This window comes from Loxodonta africana, chromosome 3 (assembly GCF_030014295.1).
Source record: "Loxodonta africana isolate mLoxAfr1 chromosome 3, mLoxAfr1.hap2, whole genome shotgun sequence".
Lineage (NCBI taxonomy): Eukaryota > Metazoa > Chordata > Mammalia > Proboscidea > Elephantidae > Loxodonta > Loxodonta africana.
The window spans coordinates 202,083,755-202,097,743 of NC_087344.1; the positions used below are offsets into that span (position 1 = coordinate 202,083,755).

Genomic DNA, 13,989 nt, shown 5'->3' on the forward strand with positions numbered 1-13,989 from the left:
CCACCTCCCACCAACTTCCAGGACCCAAGAACTTTCTCTCATCTAGAAACCATCTTCTGTTGGCCTTATACTCAACTGCCCCCAGTCGGTGCAAGGCTCTTTCTGCTTGTTATTCTTAGACAGGGAAAAACAAAAAACAAACACCAAGCTGACCCTAATAGACAGCATCTTCTCCCCAGGGCCAAGCTGGCTGAGGAGGACAGCTTAGATTCAGGCATCCAACAGTGGAATTTTAGAGTCTCAGGATCCCAGCTGTGTTCCCCAGCCCCAACCCTGACAGTCCCTCCTCCCGCAGCTGAGGTAACTTCCTTGCAGCACAATAACACACCCCGTGCTCCAAGCAGTGCCAACATCATATATATTATTTTATTTTTCGTTTGTTTGCTTTCCATGGCAAGTGAAAAAATAATTTAAACCAATTATATGTACAACCATGGGTTAGTTTTCCAAGGACTTCCAGAAAGACCCCTCAGCCCCTTATATAGCAAAGAGAGGTTATGTTAACATCTATACAAAACTCCACCTATAAAAGTCTCAAGTGTAGAAAGGTTTCCTTTATTATAAGCATCACATTTTGGGAACTGGAAGGGGGTCAGGATGGGAGCTGGAGGGAAGTGTACAAAGGGAAGTGTGCAGGGTGGGGGTCCACACGTGCCTGCCCAGGGGTAATCCTGGGTGGAGAGGCCGTGGCTGGTGAGGCTCAGGTGATCTGCAGTGGGGTTTCCAACATCTCCATGAGGAAGGTGTCAATGGGTGTGTCCCCTATGAGCTTGAAGAAGAAGAGATGCTCCAGGCATTTCAAGCCAATGGAGCGCAGGGCTGGGAGGCGAAGCAGCAGCTTTGCAAACCTGTGGAAAGGCCAAGGAAGCATTAGGAAGCAGGGAAGGACACGGGGACTCTACTAGCAGGGGCAAGTTCATTTGTCTTTTCAACCAATCTGTGAGAGGAGAGCCTGGAAGGGGGACTGAGGGAGTGGGGGAATATTTAACCCCAGGAGCTTCAGAAATGGACTAGACAACCAGTCGTTTTGGAGCCGAATCCAACTCATGGCAACCCCATGGGTTTCAGAGTAGAACTGCACTCCACAGAGTTTTCAAGGCTGTGATCTTTTGGAAGCAGATTGCTAGGCCTTCCTTCTAAGGTGCCTCTGGGTTGATTCGAACCATCGACCTTTTGCTTAGTAGCTGAGTGCTTAGCCATTTGTGGCACCCACAGACAGTCTAGAGGATAAGTTAATCTTAAAGGTGGAAACTGTACCAGGTGACCTCTTAAGAATCTTCTGAATCTTGTGGCCAGGCCCTAGAATTGCCCTCAGCAGCCTTCATTCCTAGAGGTTGAGAGGAAGAGCTAGATCGTGTATGTTGACTCATGTCTCCACCCCTTACTGGCTGGGTGTTCCTTCCTGTTTCTATGCCCTGAAGTATTGTTATGAAGATTTGCTGAAGCACTTAGAACAGCCCTTGGCACAACGTGTACATGGAATAGCTATCACTGCTAGATGAGCATTGTGAGCACCCACCATGCGCTGGGTTTTAGGATAGGCTCTGGGATAACAGATGAGCGAGCACAGAGGCAGTCCCCACTCTCAGGAAGTCCTCATAAGACTGGGCATTTCCTCACATTACTGTATCTTTGTTGTTGTTAGGTGCCATGGAGTCCATTCTGACTCATAGCAACCCTATGGGACAGAGTAGAACTGCCCCCATAGGGTTTCCAGGGAGTGGCTGGTGGATTTGAACTGCAGACCTTTTGGTTAGCAGCGATAGCTCTTAACCACTATGCTATTTAGGCAATGTGATCTCAATTTACCTCAGTTAACAAATTTTTGTTACCTCTCTTCACCAATTTTTATCATCAACTAATTAAACTGTGTCTACTTTTAAGACAGAGCCCTAGTGGTGTGGTGGCTAAGCGCTTGGCTGCTAACCAAAAGAAAGGTTGGTGGTTTGAACCCACCAGCTGCTCCATGGGAGAAAGATGTGGCAGTCTACCTCCACAAAAATTAAAGCCTTGGAAACTCAATGGGGCAGTTCTAGTCTGTCCTGTAGGGTTGCTATGAGTCAGAATCGACTTGATGGCAACAGGTTTTTTGTTTTTTCTACTTTTAAGTCAAGAAGAGGAGATAGAAAACAGTAGTTTCTGCCCTGAGGAACCCAATGTCTATTTGGGGAGACAATACACACACACATACACACTCACACAAGCACACCCTCATGCATACAGGCACACACACATGCTTACACACACATCCTCACATTCCCTTATGCATATATGCATGAACACTCACATGGACCACCACGTACATGTGTGTACACACACACTTTCACACTCACAATACATTCACACACACACTTACACGGAAGTATATGCGCACACAGACACACTCTTCTATAATTGAGGATCTCAGTTGTGTGGCTCACAAAAGGAAGAGAGGACAGTGGGGAAAAGAATTAGTATTTTGCCCCTGCACGTTCTGGTAGGCCTCTTTATCTGTGACACTTTTCACCCCGTCCTTCTTCATCTCTCAAAATCCTCCTTGCCAATGAAGCTTACTTTTAACGTTAATAATGATGGCCGTACATCAAGCAGCTCTGCTCACAGCTTCCTGTGAACAGTTCCAGGGCCCACAACATGTTCATCTCTAAGGCCCTAAATCAGAGACCCCTGGTTTGGGTTCACTCTGCGCTAGGCGTCACAATATCATTTCATGAAAAAGTTTCAAATTGAAATTGCAATGTTCCTTGGAAATGTATATATTCTATATTCATGCCATGTGATGTTTTAAGGAAATGTAGCAACATAAAAAAAATTATGTGGCATTACCCCAAAAGGTGGGACCACCTTTCTATATGAAAAAATTAAAGTTCTCTGCCAAGCCCAAGACAACACTTCAGTATCGTTTCAATATAAAGCACCGAGGGCATCCGACTGGTAACTCCACGCACTAAGAGGCAGTTAGATTCGGAGTAAAGAGGCTGAGCCCCTGATGGTGGCTCCACCGTTGAAGAGTTTTATGGGTTTAGGCAAAGGAAATGGCTTCTCTACAAAGTACAAAGTCAGGCTGAGACTAACTCTGAAAATGTTTCTGCTTTGGGGTTTTGTTGTTGGTGGTGGTGGTAGTGGCTTTTGTACTCCACATATGGTGACATTTTACAATATGTAAAATGCTAAATGTGCCAGGATACTACTGTCTTCATGGTCTGTCCTGGATTTAGGGACTGAGACCAGGACTAATGGAAACATCCCTTTTAGGGCTGCAGCCATGGGAGCAGCATCACGTGCCTCCCTCACTTGTTGACAGCAAGAGGGGAAGTCACAGCCTTTGGAGGCGCAAACTGTGTGCCTGTGAGTGTGAGAGAACGCGTGTGAGAATTCTGCACCCTCCTGAGTTTTCATCTCAGCTTTCACGCTAGAGGAAGCTGACCTCGGCCCCTGTAAAGTGCACTTCTGCAAAGTCTCCACCGAGTGGCAGCATCCCCCGCCGAGAAGGGCGCCTGACCTGGCTTACCAGGATCCTCTTCGACTATGTACTGCACAGCAGAAGTGACCAGCCTTCGGCATTGTTATTGACTGGTTGGGCCATGTGACACCTTTGTACCTGCTGACCACTTACTTGGTCGGAGAGGTCACCCTGTACAGGCTGCACTGGACAGGCCCAGGTGACATGGCAGGCCCCAGCCACTGTACCGTTTGCACTCCCAGGTTCTGCCCTAGTCCAGGCAACAAGGGTTGGCATCTTTTCCCAGTGCCTGGAGGGAACCCAGACCTCTGGAAGCCCCCTTCCCAAGAAAAAGCAGGTTCTAATGCTTTTACAGGGATCTCCATTAGACAAAGCCTAAATGTCACCAGGGGAATGGCTAAAAACATTAGGATATGTCCACATGGTGAAACTTCATGAAACCATTGAAAATGAGAAGTTCTTATGTTTAAATAAAATATAAAATGCCTGATAAAATACCTAGAATGACTGAGGGAAAAAATACACTAATCTGTGTGTCTGCATATCATACATACTTCTATGCATACATACACACACGCTGGCTGTACTGGAGACATATAGACATAGCGGAAAGAAACACCCGAAGTTTACCATCAACTCTTATCACCCTGGTGGTCCAGTGGTTAAGTGCTTGGCTGCTAACTGAAAGGTTGGTGGTTCCAACCCAGCAGTGACTCCGCAGGAGAAAAGTATGGCAGCCTGCTTCTGTATGATTTATAGCCTTGGAAACCCTATGGGGCAGTTCTACTGTGTCCTGTAGGTCACTATGAGTCAAAATCTACTCGATGGCAATGGGTTTGGTTGGTTTGGTATAGATAGGTTCATACATGCATACATACATACATACACAGAGATAAAGAAGTAGGAATAGATACAGATCTACTACCAAAGTACGCGTTGCTTTTATAATTAGGAAAAACTAGAACATTTTCTTTTTAAGATAAACAACAGGACCTAGAGCAATTCTGGGGAAAGAATGACTGTGAGAGTGCTTGTTCCTAATTCCCTGCACATATGATCTCAGTAAACATGTTTAGTGTTGTATTAGAGCTGTGGTTTAGAGGTTCGGTCTTAACCGTCCACTGCAGGGCTTTCAGTTAACATGGCTTGTCCAGGGCTCACAGCAGCCAGGGGCCGAGCTGATGATGGCAGCCAAGCCCTAAAATCTTGAGCAGAGCTCTTTCAATCTCACCTATTACAGGTGTAGAAAAGACTACCTCGTGTCCACCAATATCCATTCGCTGCCCCCTTCATTGGCACATAGCTGGATACAACCCCCCAGCCTCCTGTAACGCTAGCTGGGTGACATGATGAAATTTTAGCCAATGGAAGTGAGGGGGGGGTGCCAGGCCTTTCCAGGTCTTGCCCTCATACACTGTCCTCTGTGCTCTTCTAGCTCTTTCTCCTTCCACCACCTGAATGGAAAACACAATGTGGCTCTGGGACATGGTGGAGCCACAAGAAGGGAGGTGCCTGTGTCCCTGAATGATGGCATGGAAGACAGCCACCTTCCTGATCTGATCACCCACCCAGGACCAATGTGTAAGCAAGAAATAAATTTCTCCTGTATTAAATTACTGGCATTTGGGAGGTCTATTGTTGTAGCTTCTTCTCCCTAACTAACTCACAAGGCCTGCCCATTCATTGTACCAAAGGGCTGAAACCCACTCACTTGGACTTATTTATAGCCTCAGGCTGAAAAGCCAAAACAAAACAACACAGCTCAGCCTCTTCTGCACAATTGAAGATATTGGCTTATGATCCAGGATAATCAGCTTACTGGAAACTAGACTTCACAGAGGAATAAAAGTCATTTGGGAGAATCAGAGCGTGTAAAAAGAGCGTTTTTAAGGCAGTTTTTTCAAGTTTCATTTTCAGTTTTCTGTGTGATTTGAGGATCATATTTTCTCCTTTGAAGAACTTGAATTAACAGAGGAGGAACAGGAAAAGTTTTATTTGGGGGAAACTTTTGGGAATATTTTTTATAATGACTCAGAAATACCTGTACTTCTCTATGACTTCAGAAATCTAAACCAACATCCTCATTTTCCATTGAGGAGCCCAGACCAAACCCAGCACCTTGCCAGAGGCCACACGGATGGCTCCGTGGGGATCAACGGCCACGTCTCCTGCCTACCGAAGCCTATACTTTTTACTGCATGGAGATGTCTGTCCATAGGGGCCAACCAGAAAGCAGTGCAGCCATACTTCAAAGCTTAGGCTCTTTGAGGTCAGGCAGACCTGGATTCACACCCCAGCTCCACCACTTACCATCTTTATGATCTTGGCCGAGTTACTTAACTTTTCTGAGCCTGGGTTCCTCGTTAGAAAGTGGAGAAAATGATACCTAGATTCATTCTTTCATTCATTCATTCATTCAACATTCATAGAGTACATACTATTTATCAGGCACAGCTTTAGGGGCTGATGCTAGAGTGGTAAATGGTGAACAAGACAGACATGGCCTCCGACCTCTAGGAGATAATGTTTAAGTGGCTTTCAGCTTGTTGTGAGGATTAAAGAACATTCGAAAAAATCTAGACACTGCCCGCTGCATATTAGGTGTTCAATGAATGAACGGGAAAGTGGGAGTGGTCGCAGCTATTATTACCGTTCTTCCGGCACTCCCTTACCTGCCTGGCTGTTCCGGATACTTCTGCTTGGTGTAGGCCTCGAGGGTGGCGTAAACCTTCTCTCGCAGAGCCTCTACCTCAGATGGGTTGGACAGCCCCTTTGCATCTGAAAAAGATCTCTGATTTAGCTTCTGGCTCCACACTTCAGGCAGATACCCTCACACGGAGGCTGCCCCATTCACTCTGGCCACCTTCCCTAGAGTGACCAGATACGCAAGGATGGGCACAGCTGTGAAATAAAGTCAGTCCTCTGTCCCCCTACCTCTTTTTCTATGCCCAATCTACCCAATAAACTCTGGGTCAATGATTTTAAACTCTGTTAATAGCCAAGCAAACCCACCACTGACTCTGAGGCTGAGAATTGCATTTTACCCAGGACATTCTAGAAATATTACCTTCACACATTTATTGCATGTCTACTATGTACTGAGCATAGACTGAGGCATGAGATGAGGTACAAAAACTGAACCAGCATATGTCCTCCATCAATGAACTAACTGCTTAATTTAGGAGATAAGATCCATGTATAAATTAATATCTGATTCTGCAAACGCATCTTTCTTGACCCACAGCAGCATTTGACAAAGCTGGCCAGTTCCTCCTTCTTGAAATACTTTTCTTCCCTGGGCCTTCAGGCCTCTCTTCTGGTTCTGTCCCTCTTTTACTGAGGCCTCTTCACAGCTTCCTTTGCCAGCTTTTCCTTCTCTCCCCACCTCGAAATCCTGGGATGCCCCAGGCAGGGTTCGGCCTTCAGCCTTCTTCCCTATTCAAAATATACTCACTCCTTAGATAATCTGACCCAGACTCATGGCCTTACATGCCAAGTATAGGCTGACAGATCTCCAATGTCTATTTCTGGTCCTGGCTTCTCTCCTAACTCCAGACTCATATAAGAAATTGCTTCCTGGGCAACTATTCTTGTTTACCTACTCTCCATCTTGGACTTTAATATCCACAGACAAAACCCTGATCTCTACCCACCCACCCTCAGAACTTGCTACCCCCGGAGTTTTCCCCATCTCAGTAAATGAAAACTCCATTTTCCCAATTATTTGGGAAAACAAAACAAAACAAAAAACCCTGAGAGTTAATACTTAACTCTTCTCTTTCTTTCAAATCTATGTCCAAACCATCAGCAAATCCCATTGGATTACCTAAAAATACATCTAGGATCTGACTATTTGTAGCACCTCCGATACCCTGAGACCATTGACATCTCTCACCTTCCCCACTTGCCCAAATATGCACACTGCACACCCATCCAAAACACTTTTCAAGATGGCTTTCAGGGTAGAGGCCATGAGGAGATGACTCTGTGTCCTCTCCAGGGACAAGATGCCTGGCCCTGCCTTCTCTGTCTCAGCTGAGCGAAGGGAGCAAAGAGCGTAAGATATCAGAGGCCGTGGAGAAGCACTAAGCACCATGCAGTCACCTGGGTTAAACAGCACAATGGCTCGCAGGCAGCCCAGCTCCGATTTGTCCATCTGCATATCTTTCATTTTGGAAACGAGCTCCGTCAGAACTCTGTTCTCAGGAAACAAGGGCAGGTGATGAGACAATCATGAGTACGAGGCCAAGTGCTGATAAAATGAACTAAACCAACATTTAATATGCACCCACCCCACTTTCCAAATGATGCACAAGAATGAGGTAGGGGTAAGAGATGAATAAGATGTAGTCCCTGATCTCAAGGAGCTCACATTTCAACTGCAGAAACAACAAGCAATAACGAACAGCCCAGGGCAACACCAAGGAGACACTGAAGTCTGAGGGGAGACTAGAAAGGCATTGGAGAGGACTTGGAAATTAGTAGAAATGGGGCATGGAAAGCAAGGTAAGGGCACTGCATGCCCAGAAGAGCCCAGCAAAGGGCAGCATTCAGCAGAGGATAGAAATCTCCAGGCACAATGAAGGGTTGGGGGGTGTCATTTCAATGGCCTGTATTAGTCCCTGTGTGGTGTGGAGCAGATGGTGGGAAAGCACAGAATGGAGTAGAGACATCTTAGGTGGACATACACATTTATGATGGAGGTGGAAAGGGGACATGGGTCTCTGGCATTGGACAGAGAGACTATTCTCAACCTACCTTCCTCTTCACCAGTTCTCCATCCCCTCATCCCAAGTCATTAATCTTTATTCATTTCATTCAGCTCTTTACATGAGATGGATTAATTTTACTTTTGCAGCTTTTAAGACACAGAATACCAGGCTGAGGGAGTGGCTGCCCCATGGAGGTGGGTCTGATCCTGCTACAGGCCTCCCCCAGGAATCCTGGTACGGAGTCCAGGCCATCTTGCTTGGCCTCCTAAAGGCAGATTTGGGACCCTCTTCCCCATCCCCAGCCCCTAGGATAAGCAGTTCCACCCCTCAGCTAATATCAATGAGCCATTCTCTTCTATGGAAACTCATAGGGATAACAGGTTCTCTCATCTACCCAGAAACTATGCTGGCCCCTAACTAACTTTATCTCCTTGTAATTTCAGCCTTTCTATTATTGTCTCTCTCTCAGTCCCTAGGTTCATATTCTCATGTGCTTAATGTCTCTGCTTCTAGCCACGTGCAGTTGTTTGGGCTGTCCATTCCACATCTCAGCACAGGCGTGCGCGCGTGCGCACACACACACACACACACACACACACCCCACTGGAGGCAGAGAGGAGACACCTGTCAAAGATGGAGCCGACCCCAGCACTGTGAGCACTGCTCCGGTGGACGTGTAAACCCGTGGCTAGAAGGATGCCATCCTGCACGGAAACCGAGCGGTGGGAGAAGGAGGCGATCAACAACTCATTCCACCCTGCAAGGATAAGGAGGGCTTGAGGGAGAATCAGCCATGTTCTTCCTTCATTGATAATCATCAGTGCAGGTATTATTATCCCCATGTAGTAGAAGGAGTCCCTGGGTGGTGCAAACAGTCGATGCACTTGGTTGCTAACCAAGAGGCTGGAGGTTCAATTCCACCCAGAGGTTCCTTGGAAGAAAGTCCTGCAAATCTACTTCTGAAAAGTCAGCCGTGAAAACCCTGTGGAGCACAGGTCTTCTCTGACACACATGGGGTCACCATGAGTCAGAAGCAACTCGATGGCACAATAAAATAAAAGGAAAATTGGAAATCAAGGGAGGTTAAGAACTACTTCAAGAAGATGCACCTAATCAGTGAAGAAACCAAGGATAAAACTTGAGTCTCCTGACCTGTAGTCAGCCTGCCCCCCCATAGTGTCTCCAGTGAAGCCCAGGATGGCAGCTTGAGGGCAAGGACTCTTTTTTTTTTTTTCCAGTCAATCAACAAATATAGATTGAACACTTCTTAACAGGTAATAGTAACTATGTAGGCTCCCATGGTAGATAAATCTAGTATACCTTACAGCCTCTGCCCCCAGGACCTGAGAATCTAGTTTTATTTCTTTGGCATTGTCTAAATAGCTCCTTCCTGTGAATACTCAGCAATTGCCTGTTATCTAACAGGGGAGGAGATGAGGGGACAGGTTCCAGTGCTTAGCCAATCTTCACGAAATTTTCCCGCTGGCTCAGTGACAAAGAGGAGATATGGTATATGTCAACGGACTGCACAGTGTTCCAGAAATGGGAGGCAGGAGAGAATATAGTACATAGAATCTTATAATAGGAAGGAAGCTTGGAATTTATGTAATACGAGGGTGAGCAAGTCTTAGCTTCCCTTATCTCATCTGTGAATTGGGAATATTGCTATTTGCCAATTTCAGAACAATTATGAGGCACTGCCCGAGATTAGCTTCAATACAAATGATTTAACAGCCTTTGAAAATTACATGTAAACTTGTGTGGAAAAAAAGTCCTGCTCCTCCATTAACAAACGATATTTCATTGGGGAATGAAAGTTTTTTGGGAGGATTATACACATTTAAAAGCCTATAAAAAATACAAAAGAGAATAACCCTGGATAGTGTCCTCCCATCATCAACATGGTGTGCAGGTTGCTTGTTTTTAGGATCCCAAGCGTAATTTCAAATAGCAGCCCGGGTGACTGTCCCAGAAATCAAGGAATTCCGATAAACTTTACCTGCTCGGAGCAGAATGACCTGGTCCTCCAAGGTGAGGTCAGAGAAGTGGGGGATGCGCTTGGCCCATTCAACGAGGGTGAAAAGCTGCTTATCAGCAGCATGGCATATGTTCGTGACAGGGTCATTCGTCTGGAAAAGGAGCAGAGTTCTCTGAGGGACAGGACCTGGGGCTCCAATAGACCTCCTCCCCCATCTCCAACCCCATCCAAGAAATGGAAGATAAATGGAGGTCTAAGGTCACATACTGAGTTCTCCATATTCATGTCACCATAGGATTCCGTCTTTGGTTCAACAGCAAGTTCAGCTTCTAGAATCCTCTCCACAGGCATGTCTTCATGGCCATTGCTGGCTGATTCTGCCTCACTCTCGGCCCGCTCCCGGCTCCTCTGCCTCTCTTCTTGCACAGCTGGCATGCGGAAAGACATGAAGAGATTACCAAGACAACCATGGGAAAATTAGTTAACCTGACTAAGCCTCAACTTCCTCTTCTGTAAAATGGGTATCACCATAGTACTGAACCAGGGATGTTATACGGTTGGCAGATGAAGCAAGGAAAACAAAGCTACTTGCTTAAGTCTGTGCCGAACTAGGGGTTCTTTAGTCCATACACTTTCCAGTTCATTATGGCAACCACTCTAAGAAGTTTGCATTTTAAGCTTTCATAACCTCATGTCCTGACCTCATCCTCCCTCTCTCCTAACAAACCAGCGACTCCTTTCTATCCCTGCAGTCTCCCACACTTTTCCTCTGCCTGCTGCCTCTAGTAAGCTGTGAGCATGCAATGGTTAAGTAGCAAGTGCATTACTGTAAAAACTCCCTCTGTCAGGCCCTGTGCATCATCCATGGCATTCACGTCCCATTAGGTCTGCCCCTAGTACACCAGCCTGAACACAGCATCACCTGATCCAACTTGTCAGGGAAAACCTTTGGGGAGTCAGCTATCAGTACCTGGGTAAGTGAAAGGGTGGAGTGATGTCACCCAGATGACATTTCAGAATCGGTGGCCGATTTGGGTATGGGGGAGGGTAAATAAGCAAAGATTGTAGGTTGGAATTATTTCAACCTTTCAAAATTTAGGGTTTTCATCAAAGTATACTGCAACTCTTAGGCTTCTCTGGGTCTGTACATTAGGATGTTAAGGCAGTCAAAACCAAACCCATTGCCGTCAAGTCAATTCTGACTCCTAGTGACCCTGTAGGACAGAGTAGAACCACCCCATAGAGTTTCCCAGACTGTAATCTTTATGGAAGCAGATTGACACATCTTTCTTCCATAGGTTTGAACCGCTGACGTTCCAGGTAGCAGCTGAATGCTTAACCGCTGTACCACTAGTGCTCCACTGTTAAGGCAAGCCCCCTCCAAAATTCTGCCCTTTTCATTGGGAAAACAGTCTCTGTTGGCTTAGTTTCCATCATCTAGAAGGCTGTGGTTTCCATCTTCTTATTCCCAACAGCGATTAGCAGAATTCAATATGAGAATGCATTGCTTTAATTCCAAGAGTCAAGAAAACTACACTGTAAGCAGGTGGCTGAACTGGAACTCAGTGGTCAGTGACAGCCACTCCACGAGCAAATTCAACCTCTCAGCTTCTCCCCCTTCATCCCCACAATCCACTTGCAACAGCACCCTCTACTCTCTGAGGGAGAAAGAGCCATGTAGGCTACAGAATGAACTGGAACAGGGATGCTGGGCAATTAGTTTGTTAACTGAGCAATATCATCGATCTCTCAAGGTGGGTCAGAGAAGGGATGACGGCAAGGACGTGGCTTCTACACCAAAGTCGCTCATAGAGATACGCCAGACACCTCAAGATGAAAATGTTATTCCATGGTCGAAAGCAAGAGAGAGAGGGAAGGGAAGAAGGAGAAAAGAAGAAAGGGAAAAAAGAATAAATAAATAAGGTGGATGAGGAAAAAAAAAAACAGAAGGGAGATGAACAGGGGAGAAAATGGAAGCAAGAAGAGCAAAAACCATGTACCTTGGAGTCTAAGACATCTTTTTCAAAATGTAGCTCTACAATTGGAATGCAGAGTGGGGGACCTGGAGGACAAGGGAATTGACACCAATATAGCTGAAAAAAAATCAGATAAAAGAATTTAAAAAAATGAAGAAACCCTAAGAATCATGTCTCTATCAAGAAGAATAACTTGTGTGTGATTGGAGTCCCAGAACAGGGAGGGATAACAGAAAATACAGAGAGAATAGTTGAAGATCTGTTGGCAGAAAACTTCCCTGACATCATGAAAGACGAAAGGATATCTATCCAAGATGCTCATAGAATCCCATTTAAGATTAATCCAAAAAGAAAATCACCAAGACATATTATCATCAAACTTGCCAAAACCAAAGATAAAACAGAAAATTTTAAAAGCAGCCAGGGAGAAAAGAAAGGTCTCCTACAAAGAAGAATCAATAAGAATAAGTTCAGACTACTCAGCAGAAACCATGCAGTCAAGAAGGCAATGGGATGACATATATAGAGCACTGAAGGAGAAAAACTGCCAGCCAAGGATCATATATCCAGCAAAACTCTCTCAAATATGAAGGTGAAATTAAAACATTTAAAGATAAACACAAGCTTAGAGAATTTGCAAAAACCAAACCAAAGCTACAAGAAATACTAAAGGAAATTGGTCAGAAAATCAATAATATCAGATACCAGCACAACACAAGGTCACAGAACAAAACATCCTGATATCAACTCAAATAGGGAAATCACAAAAATAAATTAAGATTAATTTTAAAAAGAAAAAAATGCTCAAAACAGGGAATCATTGAAGTCAATATGTAAAAGATCACAATAATCAAAAAGAGGAACTAAATACAGGAGGCATAGAACTGCCATATGGAGCGGGAAACAAGGCGATATAGGAAAATACAAGTTAGGTTTTTACTTAGAAAAATAGGGGTAAATATTAAGGCATCCACAAAGAGGTATAACAACTCCATAACTCAAAATAAAAACCAAGAAAAACATAATGACTCAGCAAACATAAATTCAACTACTATGAAAATGAGGAACACACAATTTACAATGAAAAACATCTCAGCACAAAAAAGTAAGTGGAAAAATGAAATTGTCAACACACAAAAAGGCAGCAAAATGACAGCACTAAGCACATACTTATCTATAATTACACTGAATGTAAATGGACTAAATGCACCAATAAAGAGACAGAGAGTCTCAGACTGGATAAAGAAACATGATCCGTATATATGCTGCCTACAAGAGACACACCTTAGACTTAGAGACACAAACAAACTAAAACTCAAAGGATGGAAAAAAATATATAAAGCAAACAACAAGCAAAAAAGAGCAGGAGTAGCAATATTAATTTCTGACAAAACAGACTTTAAAGTTAAATCCACCACAAAGGATAAAGTAGGACACTACATAATGATTAACGGGACAATACACCAAGAAGATATAAACATATTAAATATTTATGCACCCAATGACAGGGCTGCAAGATACATAAAACAAATTTTAACAGAACTGAAAAGTGAGATAGACACCTCCACAATTATAGTAGGAGAAGGACAGGACATCCAGTAAGAAGCTCAATAGAGACACGGAAGACCTGATTGCTACAATCAACCAGCTTGACCTCATAGACTTAAACAGAACACTCCACCCAACAGCTGCAAAGTATACTTTTTTTTCTAGCGCACATGGAACATTCTCTAGAATAGACCATATATTAGGTCATAAAACAAACCTTTGCAGAATCCAAAACATCGAAATATAACAAAGCATCTTCTCAGACCATAAGGCCATAAAAGTGGAAATCAATAACAGAAAAATTAGGGAAAAGAA

At 44.5% G+C, this 13,989-nt stretch overlaps 1 protein-coding gene across 1 annotated transcript in view; it reads right to left on the reverse strand.

Moving 5' to 3' along the window:
• Positions 1–582: 582 nt before the first annotated feature.
• The window catches only part of RXRG (retinoid X receptor gamma), a 76,599-nt gene continuing 63,192 nt past the window's right edge, over positions 583–13,989 (reverse strand). The window contains exons 5-10 of the mRNA XM_010594928.2: positions 10,418–10,578; positions 10,172–10,301; positions 8,797–8,929; positions 7,565–7,656; positions 6,133–6,238; positions 583–848 (exon numbers count right to left, since the gene is read on the reverse strand). Coding sequence (XP_010593230.1) covers positions 701–848; positions 6,133–6,238; positions 7,565–7,656; positions 8,797–8,929; positions 10,172–10,301; positions 10,418–10,578 — 770 coding nt within the window. The 3' untranslated portion in view covers positions 583–700. The remainder of the gene's footprint in view (positions 849–6,132; positions 6,239–7,564; positions 7,657–8,796; positions 8,930–10,171; positions 10,302–10,417; positions 10,579–13,989) is intronic.